Source organism: Nycticebus coucang, chromosome X (genome assembly GCF_027406575.1).
Source record: "Nycticebus coucang isolate mNycCou1 chromosome X, mNycCou1.pri, whole genome shotgun sequence".
Lineage (NCBI taxonomy): Eukaryota > Metazoa > Chordata > Mammalia > Primates > Lorisidae > Nycticebus > Nycticebus coucang.
The window spans coordinates 89,113,779-89,126,364 of record NC_069804.1 but is presented as its reverse complement, the minus strand read 5'-3'; the positions used below and the strand labels follow the sequence as shown (position 1 = coordinate 89,126,364).

General features: G+C 40.9%; 1 protein-coding gene across 1 annotated transcript in view; it reads left to right on the top strand.

The window, feature by feature from the left end:
* Window positions 1-12,586, top strand: part of MAGT1 (magnesium transporter 1) — a 113,744-nt gene that overhangs the window by 24,907 nt on the left and 76,251 nt on the right. Inside the window, exon 2 of the mRNA XM_053579476.1 lies at window positions 8,019-8,188. Within this exon, the coding sequence (XP_053435451.1) occupies window positions 8,019-8,188 (170 nt within the window). The remainder of the gene's footprint in view (window positions 1-8,018; window positions 8,189-12,586) is intronic.

The window sequence follows — 12,586 nt, the reverse complement described above, 5'->3', positions numbered from 1 at the left end:
CTTATGAAATTTATAGTCTTGGTGATGATTTGCATGGCACTATCTGCTTTTAAGGTTTTTTTTTTTTTTTTTCTTTTTAGACAAAGTCTCATTCTGTTATCCTGGGTGGAATGTCATGGCATCATAGCTCACAGCAACCTCAAACTTCTGGGCTCAAGTGATCCTCTTGCCTTATCCTCTCCAGTAGCTGGGACTATCAGCACCCACCACACGCCCAGCTATTTTTTTTTTTTTTAAGCAAAAAAAGGATCTTGTTCTTGCCCAGGCTGGTCTTGAACTCCTGAGTTCGGGCAATCCACTAGCCTCAACCTCGGCCTCAGAGTGCTGGGGTTATAGGCGTGAGCCACCATGCCCGGCTTACTTATAAAGCTTTTGTGCATAAATTTATTTATTTATTTTGTAGAGACAGAGTTTCACTTTATGGCCCTCGGTAGAGTGCCATGGCATCACACAGCTCACAGCAACCTCTAACTCCTGGGCTTAAGCGATTCTCTTGCCTCAGCCTCCCAGGTAGCTGGGACTACAGGCGCCCGCCACAACACCCGGCTATTTTTTTGTTGCAGTTCGGCCGGAGCCGGGTTTGAACCTGTCACCCTCTGTATATGGGGCCGGTGCCTTACCGACTGAGCCACAGGTGCCACCCATGCATAAATTTTTTTTGATGTACTATGCAATGATTCTTCATCAACTGTGAATTTCAGGCAGCAATTGCCTCATCTTCTATTAATTTTACAAGTCTATCTCTTTTACCTACCATTTCTGGGGCACCACCAGTATGTTGACAATGGACAAAAAAATAATTGCTTTAATAGGCCAGGTGCAGTAGCTCACACCCATAATCCTAGCACTATGAGAGGCCAAGGCAGGTAGATTGCTTGAGCTTAGGAATTGGAGACCAGCCTAAGCAACAAGACCTCATCTCTAAAAAAAAAAAGCTGTTGTCTGAGCTACTTGGGAGGCTGAGGCAGGAGGATCACTTAAGTCCAAGAATTTGAGATTGCTGTGAACTATGACACCCCAGCACTGTACCAGGGGTAACAAACTGAGACTCTGTCACAATAAAAACAAAGAAAGTGCTTTAACATTTTTTATTGCTTTGGATAAATTTCTTCATTTAGTTGTGTCTTTTAATGGCACTAAAGAAGTCCTTTCTACAATGACATTATACAGGGTGGACATAAAGTTCGTGGCAATTTAAAATAGTTTAACATAGTAAATTCCACATGAACTTTGTGGGCACCCTGTATTTGTCATCAATATCTCTAATAAAAACAGCAAGTTGAGCCATATTTGTAGTGTCAGTGGTGTCATCCATTGCCAAAGCACAAACTTTAAAATTAGCAAGTTTACTCTCCAAACTTCCTTTGATAGATTTTCCAGTTTCTTCAATTAACCTAGCTATAGTCTGGTGAGAGAGACTGATTTTAGAAATATCTTTCTTTTTCTCTAGGCAAATTATATCTACCATACTTTCCATAATATTGTTTCACGAACTCAACATCAGTAAATGGTTTTGACTTTCTTTTGCTATTAAATATGCTAATACATAACTAGCTTTTATGATGGAATCTGAGTTGTTACTTTTTTAAAAAAAATTTTGTTGAGAAGAGTAGACTTTTTTTTAGTTCTGCTATTTTGTCCTTAAGATACAATACCTCATATGCATCGAATTTGGCAACATGTTTTTTGCATATAATGCCTTTTCAAATTAAATTCTTTGAAAATTTACACAAATTACCTACAAATTAAGCAAGTTGCCTATTTGCCTCAACAAAAAAGTTGTCATCTAAGGCCAGGTGTGATGGCTCACTCCTATAATCCTAGCACTCTGGGAGCCAAGGCAGGTGGATTGATTGCCTGAGCTCAGGAGTTTGGAGAACAGCCTGAACAAAAGTGAGACCCCTGTCTCTATAAATAGCCAGTCGTTGTGGGCACCTGTAGTACCAACTACTCTAGAGGCTGAGACAAGAGGATCACTTGAGCCCAAGAGTTTGAAGTTGCTGTGAGCTATGATGTTATAGCACTCTACCAAAGGCAACCAAGTGAGACTCTGTCTCAAAAAAAAAAAAAAAGGAGTCATCTATCCACTTATAATTGAACAATCTTCCTTCATGTATAATTTTTCTTTTTTGGGGGGGTTCTGTTTTCTTTTGAGATATTGCTGGGATTAAAAATAATAGTAATAGTTAGAGGACTATATTTACTTTTATTATGAAAATTAATTGACAGTAAAATAGAAAGTAAGGTTTGAGCCCTTCTACATCATGGCTGCTGATGCCTATTGTAAAGTATGGCAGGTGATCTGTGAGGTGCCGCTGAGGTGTGGAAGCACCCTTAATAATCAAATAAGAATGCTTACCTGACTTCTAAATACCATTAGAACAGTTGCAATGGTAGGTTGAATTTTTTTTTAAGAGAAAGTCTCAAGCTGTCACCCTATGTAGAGTGTCATGGCACAGCAATCTCCAACTCTTGGGCTCAAGTGATCATCTTGCCTCAGTTTTTCTCTTTTTAGTAGAGACAAGATCTTGCTTTTGCTCAGGCTGGTCTTGAACTGGTGAGCTCAAGCAATCCACCCGCCTCAGCCTCCCTGAGTGCTAGGATTACAGGCATGAGCCATCGCACACAGCCATTGAAATATTGAATACATTGAAATAATTGCTGCTTCATTAAGTCACCGCAAGCACATCTGATGGTGTCGATTTGACTGCACTTGGAAGATAATATGCTGGAAGCCTTTACACAAGCCATAAAACTGAAGCCATATATGCATACAGATAGCAAGAGCGTATATATATTTATTTTATATGATATTACCACACAGTGTTGTCATCTACACAGTTCACACTTGAGAACAACACAATTGAATTCCACTAAAAAAAATCTCCCCAAAATCTCAATGTTTTAAGTAAATTTCCAGTTTTGTGTTGGGCTGTATGCATCCTGTAGGCCACAGGTTGGACTCCCCTGCCATTGTACATTTCCACCAGGAATGTATAAGAAATCCAGTTTTTCCACCTTTTTATACCTAGTATTTGGTATTGTCACTGTATTTTATTTTAGTAACACATGTGTAGTAGTATCCCATAGCACTCTTAATTTGCATTTTCATAATGGCTAATGATGTCAAACATGTTTTTGTGTATTAATTTGCCATCTGTAGTTCTTCAGTGAAATGTTTCTTCATGGCTTTTGACCTTGTTCAAATAGCTGGGACTATAGGTGCCTGCCACAGCGACTGGCTACTTTTTCTGTTTTTAGTAGAGATGGAGTCTCACTCTTGCTCAAGCTGGTCTCCAACTCTTGAGTTCAGACAGTCCATCTGCTTTAGCCTCCCGGAGTGCTAGGATTACAGGCATGAGCCACCACCCCCTGCCTTTACTGTCGAGTTCTGATAGTTTTATAAAATATATTCTAATGTCAGCCATAGTGGCTTATGTCTGTAATCCCAGCACTTTGGGAGGCTGAATCAGGAGGATCACTTGAGGCCAGGCATCTGAAGTTATAGTGAGCTATAATCACTTACTGCACCAAAGCCTGGGTGACATACAGAGCCAGACTGTATCTCCAACATATAGTATGTATATATGTTTATATATGCACACATATACACTCTTTCTTTTATTTTTTTGAGACAGAGTCTCATTACGTTACCCCTGATAAGAGTGTCATGGCGTCACAGCTCACAGCAACATCAAACTCTTGGGTTTAAGCAATTCTCTTGCTGCAGCCTCTCAAGTAGCTGGGACTACAGGTGTCTGCCACAATGCCTGGCTATATTTATTTATTTATTATTAAATCATAGCTGTGTACATTAATGCAATCATGGGGTACCATACACTGGTTTTATATACCATTTGACATATTTTCATCACACTGGTTAACATAGTCTTCTGGCATTTCCTTTTTTGTGTGTGTTTTTTTTTTTTTTTTTTGGCCGGGGCTGGGTTTGAACCCGCCACCTCCGGCATATGGGACCGGCACCCTACTCCTTGAGCCACAGGCGCCGCTGAGACATTTACATTCTATATTTAGTAAGTTTCACATGTACCCTTGTAAGATGCACCATAGGTGTGATCCCACCAATCACCCTCCCTCCGCCCATCCTCCCTCTCACCTCCCCTCCTTCTCCCCCTTGCTCATATTCTTAGGTTATAATTGGGTTATAGCTTTCTTTTTTATTATTATTATTAAATCATAGCTGTGTACATTAATGCGATCATGGGGCACCATACACTAGTTTTTATAGACCGTTTGACACATTTTCATTACACTGGTTAACATAGCCTTCCTGGCATTTTCTTAGTTATTGTGTTAAGACATTTATATTCTACATTTACTAAGTTTCACATGTACCCTTGTAAGATGCACTGCAGGTATAATCCCACCAATCACCCTCCCTCTGCCCATCCTCCCCCCCTCTCCCTTCCCCCTATTCTTAGGTTATAACTCGGTTATAGCTTTCATGTGAAAGCCATAAATTAGTTTCATAGTAGGGCTGAGTACATTGGATACTTTTTCTCCCATTCTTGAGATACTTTACTAAGAAGAATATGTTCCAGCTCCATCTATGTAAACATGAAAGAGGTAAAGTCTAGCTGGGCGTTGTGGCGGGCGCCTGTAGTCCCAGCTACTCGGGAGGCTGAAGCAAGAGAATCATGTAAGCCCAAGAGCTGGAGGTTGCTATGAGCCGTGTGACACCATGGCACTCTACTGAGGGCGGTAAAGTAAGACTCTGTCTCTACAAAAAAAAAAAAAAAAAAGAGGTAAAGTCTCCATCTTTCTTTAAGGCTGCATAATATTCCATGGTGCTGGCTATTTTTTTGTTGCAGTTGTCATTGTTGTTTAGCAGGCCCAGGCTAGATTCGAACCTGCCAGCCTCCATGTATGTGTCTGGCACCCTAACCACTGAGCTAAATCAACACATACTTTCTTGCTGCCAATCCGGGTGCTGAATCAACACACACTTTCTTGCTACCAATCCTTCGTCAGATATGTGGTTTGAAAATATTTTCACCTACTCTGTAGTTGGTCTTTTTCTTTTTTTTTTTTTTTTTGGTTGAGACAGAGTCTCACTTTATTGCCCTCGGTAGAGTGTCGTGGTGTCACACAGCTCACAGCAACCTCCAACTCCTGGGCTTAGGCAATTCCCTTGCCTCAGCCTCCTGAGTAGCTGGGACTACAGGCGCCTGCCACAACGCCCAGCTATTTTTTTGTTGCAGTTTGGCCGGGGCCGGGTTTGAACCTGCCACCCTCGGTATATGGGGCCAGTGCCCTACCCACTGAGCCACAGGTGCTGCCCGTCTTTTCATCTTTTTAATAGGGTCTTTCACAGAGTAAAAGTTTTTAATTTTGATTTGGTCCGATTTCTCCTTTTTTTTTTTTTTTCTTCTTATAGATGTTGCTTTTGGTGTCAGGTCTGAAAACTGCCTACCCCTCGTGTCTCAATATTTTATCCTCTTTTTCTTCCCTTAAAGTTTTGTAATTAACTCCATTTTGAATTAATTCTTATATAAAGTGTGGAGTTTAGTTAAAGCTTCATATTTTTGGCTATGCATGATCAATTGCATCTGCACCAATTGTTGAAAAGGCTTCTCTTTGGGCGGCGCCTGTGGCTCAACGGGTAGGGCGCCGGTCCCATATGCCGGAGGTGGTGGGTTCAAGCCCAGCCCCGGCCAAAAATAAAAAAAAAAAAATAAAAATAAAAAAAAAAAAAAGGCTTCTCTTCCTCCAATGAGTTAGTTGCTTTTGCACCTTTGGGCAAAATAATTTAGCTATACTTCTGTGGGTCTATTATTTCTGGGTTGTTTATCTATTTATGCATCTATCCCTTCATCAGTACCACACTGTCTTGGTTACTATAGTTATGTAGTAATTGGGTAGAGTGATTCCTCCCTCTTTACTTTTCACTTTCAAGATTTTCTTTGTGCTTTTTGTAAGACAGGTAAAAATTGTTATAAAATTTTCCAGTTCGTGTAATTCAATATTCTTTGGAATCTTTGGCAAATGAAATATTTTGTGATTTTCTCTTACTTTATTTTTAGTAAATAAGTAATTCACATCAAAAGTATAATGTCTGATTAAGTATTATGAATTAATGTATTTTAAGAATAATTATCATCCAGCCCAACTACCAGATTGGTTTTTTTGTTTGTTTGTTTGTTTGTTGAGATAGAACCTCAAGTAGTCGCCCTGGGTAGAGTGCTATGGCATCACAGCTGACAGCAACCTCCAACTCCTGGGTTTAAGCGATTCTCTTGCCTCAGCCTCCCAAGTAGCTGGGACCACAGATACCCACCACAACGCCTCACCATTTTTTGGTTGTAGTTATCATTGTTGTTTGGCAGTCCCAGGCTGGATTCGAACCTGCCAGCTCTGGTGTATGTGGCTGGTGCCTTAGCTGCTTGAGCTATAGGCGCTGTGCCTACCAGATTATGTTTTTAGGTCTCTCACTCCATTTTATGTGTATCTGTGCTTGCCTGTCTTGGTTTTAAGAAAGTTACTTAATTAAATAAACATAATTTTTTAATAATCTTTTAATAATGATAAAGACAGTATCTTGCTGTGTTGCCCAGACTAGTCTGGAACTCCTGGCCTCCAGCAGAGCTCCCAGAGGGCTTGGATTACAGGGATGAGCCACCACACCTACCTAGAACTTTATTTTTTTTTTTTTAGAGACAGTCTCATTTTATCGCCCTTGGCAGAGCGCCGTGCTGTCACAGCTCACAGAAACCTCCAACTCCTGGGCTTAAGCAATAATCTTGCCTCAGCCTCACGAGTAGCTGGGACTACAGGTGCCCTTGGTATATAGGGCTGGCACCTTACTCACTGAGCCATAGGTGCTGCCCAACTTTTTTTTTTTTGAGACAGAGTCTCACTTTCCACTCTCAATAGAGTGCTGTGGTGTCATAGATCACAGCAACCTCAAACTCTTGGGCTTAAGCAATTCTCTTACCTCAGCCTCCCAAGCAGCTGGGTCTACAGGCACCCACCACAATGCCCAACTATTTTTTTTTTTTTTTTTAGAGACAGAGTCTCACCTTGTTGCCCTCAGTAGAGTACTGTGGCATCACAGCTCACAGCAACCTCCAACTCTTGGGCATAGGTGATTCTCTTGCCTCAGCCTCCTGAGTAGCTGGGACTACAAGTACCCACCACAATGCCCGGCTATTTTTTTGTTGCAGTTTGGCTGGGGCTGGGTTGAACCTGCTACCCTCAGTATATGAGGATGGCTTCCTACTCACTGAGCCACAGGCGCTGCCGAAGCCCAACTATTTTTTGGTTGCAGTTGTCGTTGTTTAGCAGGCCTGGGGCCACGCTCGAACGGGCCAGCTTCAGTGTATGTGGCCAGTGCCCTACTCACTGAACTCTAGGCGCCAAGCCTGGAACTTCAATTTTTTAATTAAAAATATTTTTAGACACCTATTGTCCTAGCTACTCTGGAGGTGGATGCTAAGGCAGGAAGACTGCTTGAGTCCAGGAGTTTGAGGTTTCTGTGAGCTAGGCTGGTGCTGTGGCACTGTAGCCTAGAGCAATAGAGAGACTCTGTCTCAAAAACAATTTTTTTTGGATGGCCTTGTGGCTCACGCCTATAATCCTGGCACTCTGGGAGGCCAAGGCGGTGGATTGCCTGAGCTCACAGGTTAGAGATCAGCCTGAGCCAGAGCAATACCTGTCTCTAGAAATAGCTGGGCATTGTGGTGGCCACCTGTAATCCCAGCTACATGGGAGACTGAGGCAAGAGAACCACTTAAGCCCAACAGTTTGAGGTTGCTGTGAGCTGTGACACCATGGCACTCTACTGAGGGCAACAAAGTGAGATTCTGTGTCAAAATAAAAGTTCTTTTTCTAATTTTTTACAGAACTTTGCTGATCTCAAATTCCTGGGCTCACATGATTCTCCCACCTCAGTCTCCTGAATAGCTGAGACTACAGGCATGTGCCACTGTGCCCAGCTTAAAAGAACTTTAAATGCCAAGTTGAGTATTTTAACAGTATGCTCACTTTGTCTTTTTTAGATGGTGTTATCTGAAAAGGTTAGTCAACTGATGGAATGGACCAGTAAAAGGCCTGTAATAAGAATGAATGGAGACAAGTTCCGTCGCCTTGTTAAGGCCCCACCAAGAAATTACTCTGTGATTGTCATGTTCACTGCTCTACAACTTCATAGACAGTGTGTCGTTTGCAAGTATGAACTTTCAACTATACTTTAAAATTAAGTAACTCATAAGATTTTAGCCATTTATTAAATCCAGAAGAACCAAACGACTTCAGTGGATACATAAATAATTAATGTGTTTACCTTACTTAAGAAGTCTGTAGTAACATATAATACTATTGTTCTTTTTTTATAGTCAATTCTTAGTTGTCTGTATTATCGAGGTAGGAGAGAACATGGATAAATTACTGTAGTAGCCATCAATGTTTGCTGATAACATTGATGTTGTGTTTCATTATTTATTAGTGTTTTCAACTTTATACTCTTGTTTTATCACAATAATCTCAGAAGGTAAAGGTAACAAATATTCTCCTATTTTGGGAAGAAACAGGCTATAAAATTTTAACTGGTCTACCCAAAGCTTAAGATATTTATTAATGCAATAATGGTGGCTTCATCTAAGTTTGGAATATGAGAGAACAGAACATTAAAAAAAAAAAAAAAAACAAAGGTGCATGTCATCTGATGTGAAGTCTAAATAAGTCAAACTCATAGAAGCAGAGAATGGAATGGTTATCAGAGGCTTGTGGGAAAGAATGGGGAAAGGAGAGATGCTGATTAAAAGGCACAAAGTTTCAGTTAGATGGGAGGAATAAGTGATGGTCATATATTGCACAGCATGGTGACCACAGTTAACAATAATAATGTATTATAAAATTTGAAATTACTAAAGATAGATTTTAGGCTCAGCACCTGTACCTACCTCAGTGATTAGGGTGCCAGCCACATACACTGGGGTTATCAGGTTCGAACCCAGCCCAGGCCTGCTAAACAACGACAACTACAACAACAGCAACAAAAAAATAGCTGGGCATTGTGATGGGCACCTGTAGTCCCAGCTACTTGGGAGGCTGAGGCAAGAGAATCGCTTAAGCCCAAGAATCTGAGGTTGCTGTGAGCTGTGATGCCACAGCACTCTACCAAGGGTAACATAGTGAGACTCTGTCTCCAAAAAAATAAATAAATAAAATAGATTTTAAATGTTATCAACAAAAAAAATAAGTAGATGATATGATAACTATCTTAATTCTTGATTTAATCATTCCATAGTGTATACATATGTCAAAACATCATTGTGTTCCACAAATATATACAATTATATCTCTGTTAAAAATAAATTGATTTTATTTTTGAGACAGAGTCTCACTTTGTCACCCTTGGTAGAGTGCTATGGTGGTCATAGCTCACAGCACCCTCAAACTCTTTGGCTCAAGTGATTCTCTTGCTTCAGCCTCCCAAGTAGGTGGGACTATAGGCACCCACCTCAATGCTTGACTATTTTTAAAGACAGAGTCTTGCTCTTGCTCAGGCTGGTCTCAAACTCCTGACCTTAGGCAATCCACCTGCCTCAGCCTCCCAAAGTGGTGGATTACAGGCATGAACCACCACACCCATAAACTCTTAGCCTCAAATGATTCTCTTGCCTTAGCCTCCTAAGTACCTGGGACTACAGGTGCTCGCCATTATGCCTGGCTATTTTTAGACATGAGGTCTTGCTCTTGCTCTTGCTCTTGCTCAGGCTGGTCTTGAACTCCTGATCTCAAACAATTCACCAGCCTTGGCCTCCCAGAGTGCTAGGATTACAGGTGTGAGCCATCTCGCTCAAGGCCAAAAATAAATTATTATTATTTTTTTTTGAGACAGAGTCTCACTTTGTCACCCTCGGTAGAGTGCATGGTGTCAAGCTCACAGCAACCTCAAACTCTTAGGCTTAGCAATTTTCTTGCCTCAGCCTCCCAAGTAGCTGGGACTATAAGCACCTGCCACAATGCCCGGCTATTTTTAGAGACAAGGTCTCGCTCTGGCTCAGGCTGGTCTCAAACTGGTGAGCTCAGGCAGTCTACCCACCTTGGTCTCCCAGAATGCTAAGATTACAGGCATGAGCCACCATGTCTGGGTTGATAACTTTTCTTTCAGGATTTTCTTCCTAGAGGTAAGGGATAGTCAAGTTATTGGGTTCCATAGTGCTTATTTTAAGGGGTATATGCTAAATATAAATTAAAATTAAATAAAAGAAGGAAACAGAATAGTAAGTTTTAATTACAAATAAACTTAAAATCTAGAATTTTAAGCCAGGTGTGGTGGCTCATGCCTGTAATCCCAGCACTTTGGGAGGCCAAGGTGGGCGGATCTTCTGAGCTCACGAGTTCCAGACCAGCCTGACCTAGAGCAAGACCCCATCTCTAAAGAAATAGCCGGGTGTTATGGTGGGCACCTGTAGTCACAGCTACTAAGGCGGATGAGGCAAGAGAATTGCTTGAGCCCAAGAGTTAGAGGTTTCTGTGAGCTATGATGCCAGAGCACTCTACCAGGGGGCAACAAAGTAAGAGTATGTCTCAAAAGAAAAAAAAAAGAGAGTATACAAAAATGGCATAGAACATACACTCTTTCATAATTCAGTTAGATGCAAATTAGTGGAATTCTTACCTAAGTTTTTACTGGTATCTTACTTTCTGTGAGACCAAATTTAAAATTGACTCACATTTTTTAAATATTCAACAAATAAAAATTAAGCAATAGCAATGTGAATAATACTATATTTTGGTGCTGTTGAATTGAGAAGTGTAAAAAAGGTACCCTACACTTAAAATCTGGTTAGGGAAATAAATTACACACATGGAAATATAGCTGGTAATATAAATAAATTTGAGAATAAATAAGAGATGAATTGTATACATAATAAATACTATAGCATTTCACGAAGGACAGATAATAGGTGAGGTTAGAGTTGGACAGATAATAGGTGAGGTTAGAGTTGGCCTAATGGAGGAGACAGGATTTTACTAGGGCTACACAGTTAGCAAATTTAGATTGAAGTAAGATATCCAGTTAGAAGCAATTATTTGCCAAAGGGTGTAGAGAGAGGAGTAAATCATATGCTGGGATTAAGGATCCTATTTGATATTGATTAGTAATAAGGCTAGATAAAACTAGATGCATTATATGGAATTAGGTGATAAAGAACCTTGAATAACCAGTAAAGCCAGTGCAGTGGTACATACCTGTAGTCCCAGCAACTCAAGAGGATGAAGAAGGAGGATCCTTTGAGGCCGGGAGGTCAAGGCTACAGTGTGCTGTGATTGAGTCTGTCAATAGCCAGTGCCCTTGAGCCTATGCAAATAGCAAGACCATATCTCTACAAAAAAATGAATAACCATTGAAAGGGCTTAGATAATATATTCTGAAGGTAATAGAAAAGCAATAATTATTTCTGAGAAGAGGAGGGATTTTAGGAAAGTAGTAATTTAGGAAGACTGATGTTTATTGCAGTATAAGAAGGATTGGAGGAGGAGAAACTAGTCAGTATTTTAATATCCTACTGGTAGATATCTTACCTTAGGGCGGCACCTGTGGCTCAAAGGAGTCAGGCTTTGGCCCCATATGCTGGAGATGGCGGGTTCAAACCCAACCCCGGCCAAAAACTGCAAAAAAAAAAAGAATCTTACCTTAGATCAGTGATTTTCAACTGGTGTGCAGTGGCACACTGCTGTACCATGAGAAAATCTTAGGTGTGCCGCAAAAATTTTTAAAGATCTTTAATGAAATTATTTTCAAAAGAAGTTCAAAGCACAAGGCCAGGCCAGGTGGGTTATGCTTGTTATCCTAGCATTCTGGGAGGCAGAAGCAGGAAGATTGAGTTCACGAGTTTAAGACCAGCCTGAGCAAGAGTGAGACCCTGGCTCTACTAAAAATAGAAAAATTAGCTGGGGGCTGTGGCAGGAGCCTATAGACCCAACTACTGGGGAAGGTGAGGCAAGAGGATCACTTGAGCCTAGGAGTTTCAGGTTGCTGTGAGCTATAATGATGCCATGGCACTCTACCCATGATGACAGAGTCACACGCTATCTTAAAAAAAAAGTTCAAAGCACAGTAAGTATGTTCTTCTTCTTCTTTTTTTTTAATCAATATAATTTAGGTGTGCCACAGAAGTTTTACTGTAGGTTCAAGTTTGCCATGAAATAAAAGGTTGAAAAATACTGCCTTAGATTATAGCAATGAAAATAAACAGGAGAAACCCAGGCATGGAGGCTCATGCCTGTAATCCTAGCACTCTTAGGGGCTGAGGCGGGTAGACTGTTTGAACTCAGGAGTTCAAGACCTGCCTGATCAAGAGCAAGAACCCCTCTCTAAAAAAATAGCCAAGCATTGTAGTGGGTACCTGTATTCACACTACTCGGGAGGCTGAGGGAAGAGAATCACTGGAGCCCAAGAGTTTGAGGTTGCTGTGAGCTGTGACACTACAGCACTCTACCAAGGGTGACTAAGTGAGACTCTCTGTCTCCACAATAAATAAATAAATAGTAGAGATGGAGTTAAAAGTTGATAACAAGCCAGGTGTTGTGGTGGGAGCCTGTAGTCCTAGCTACT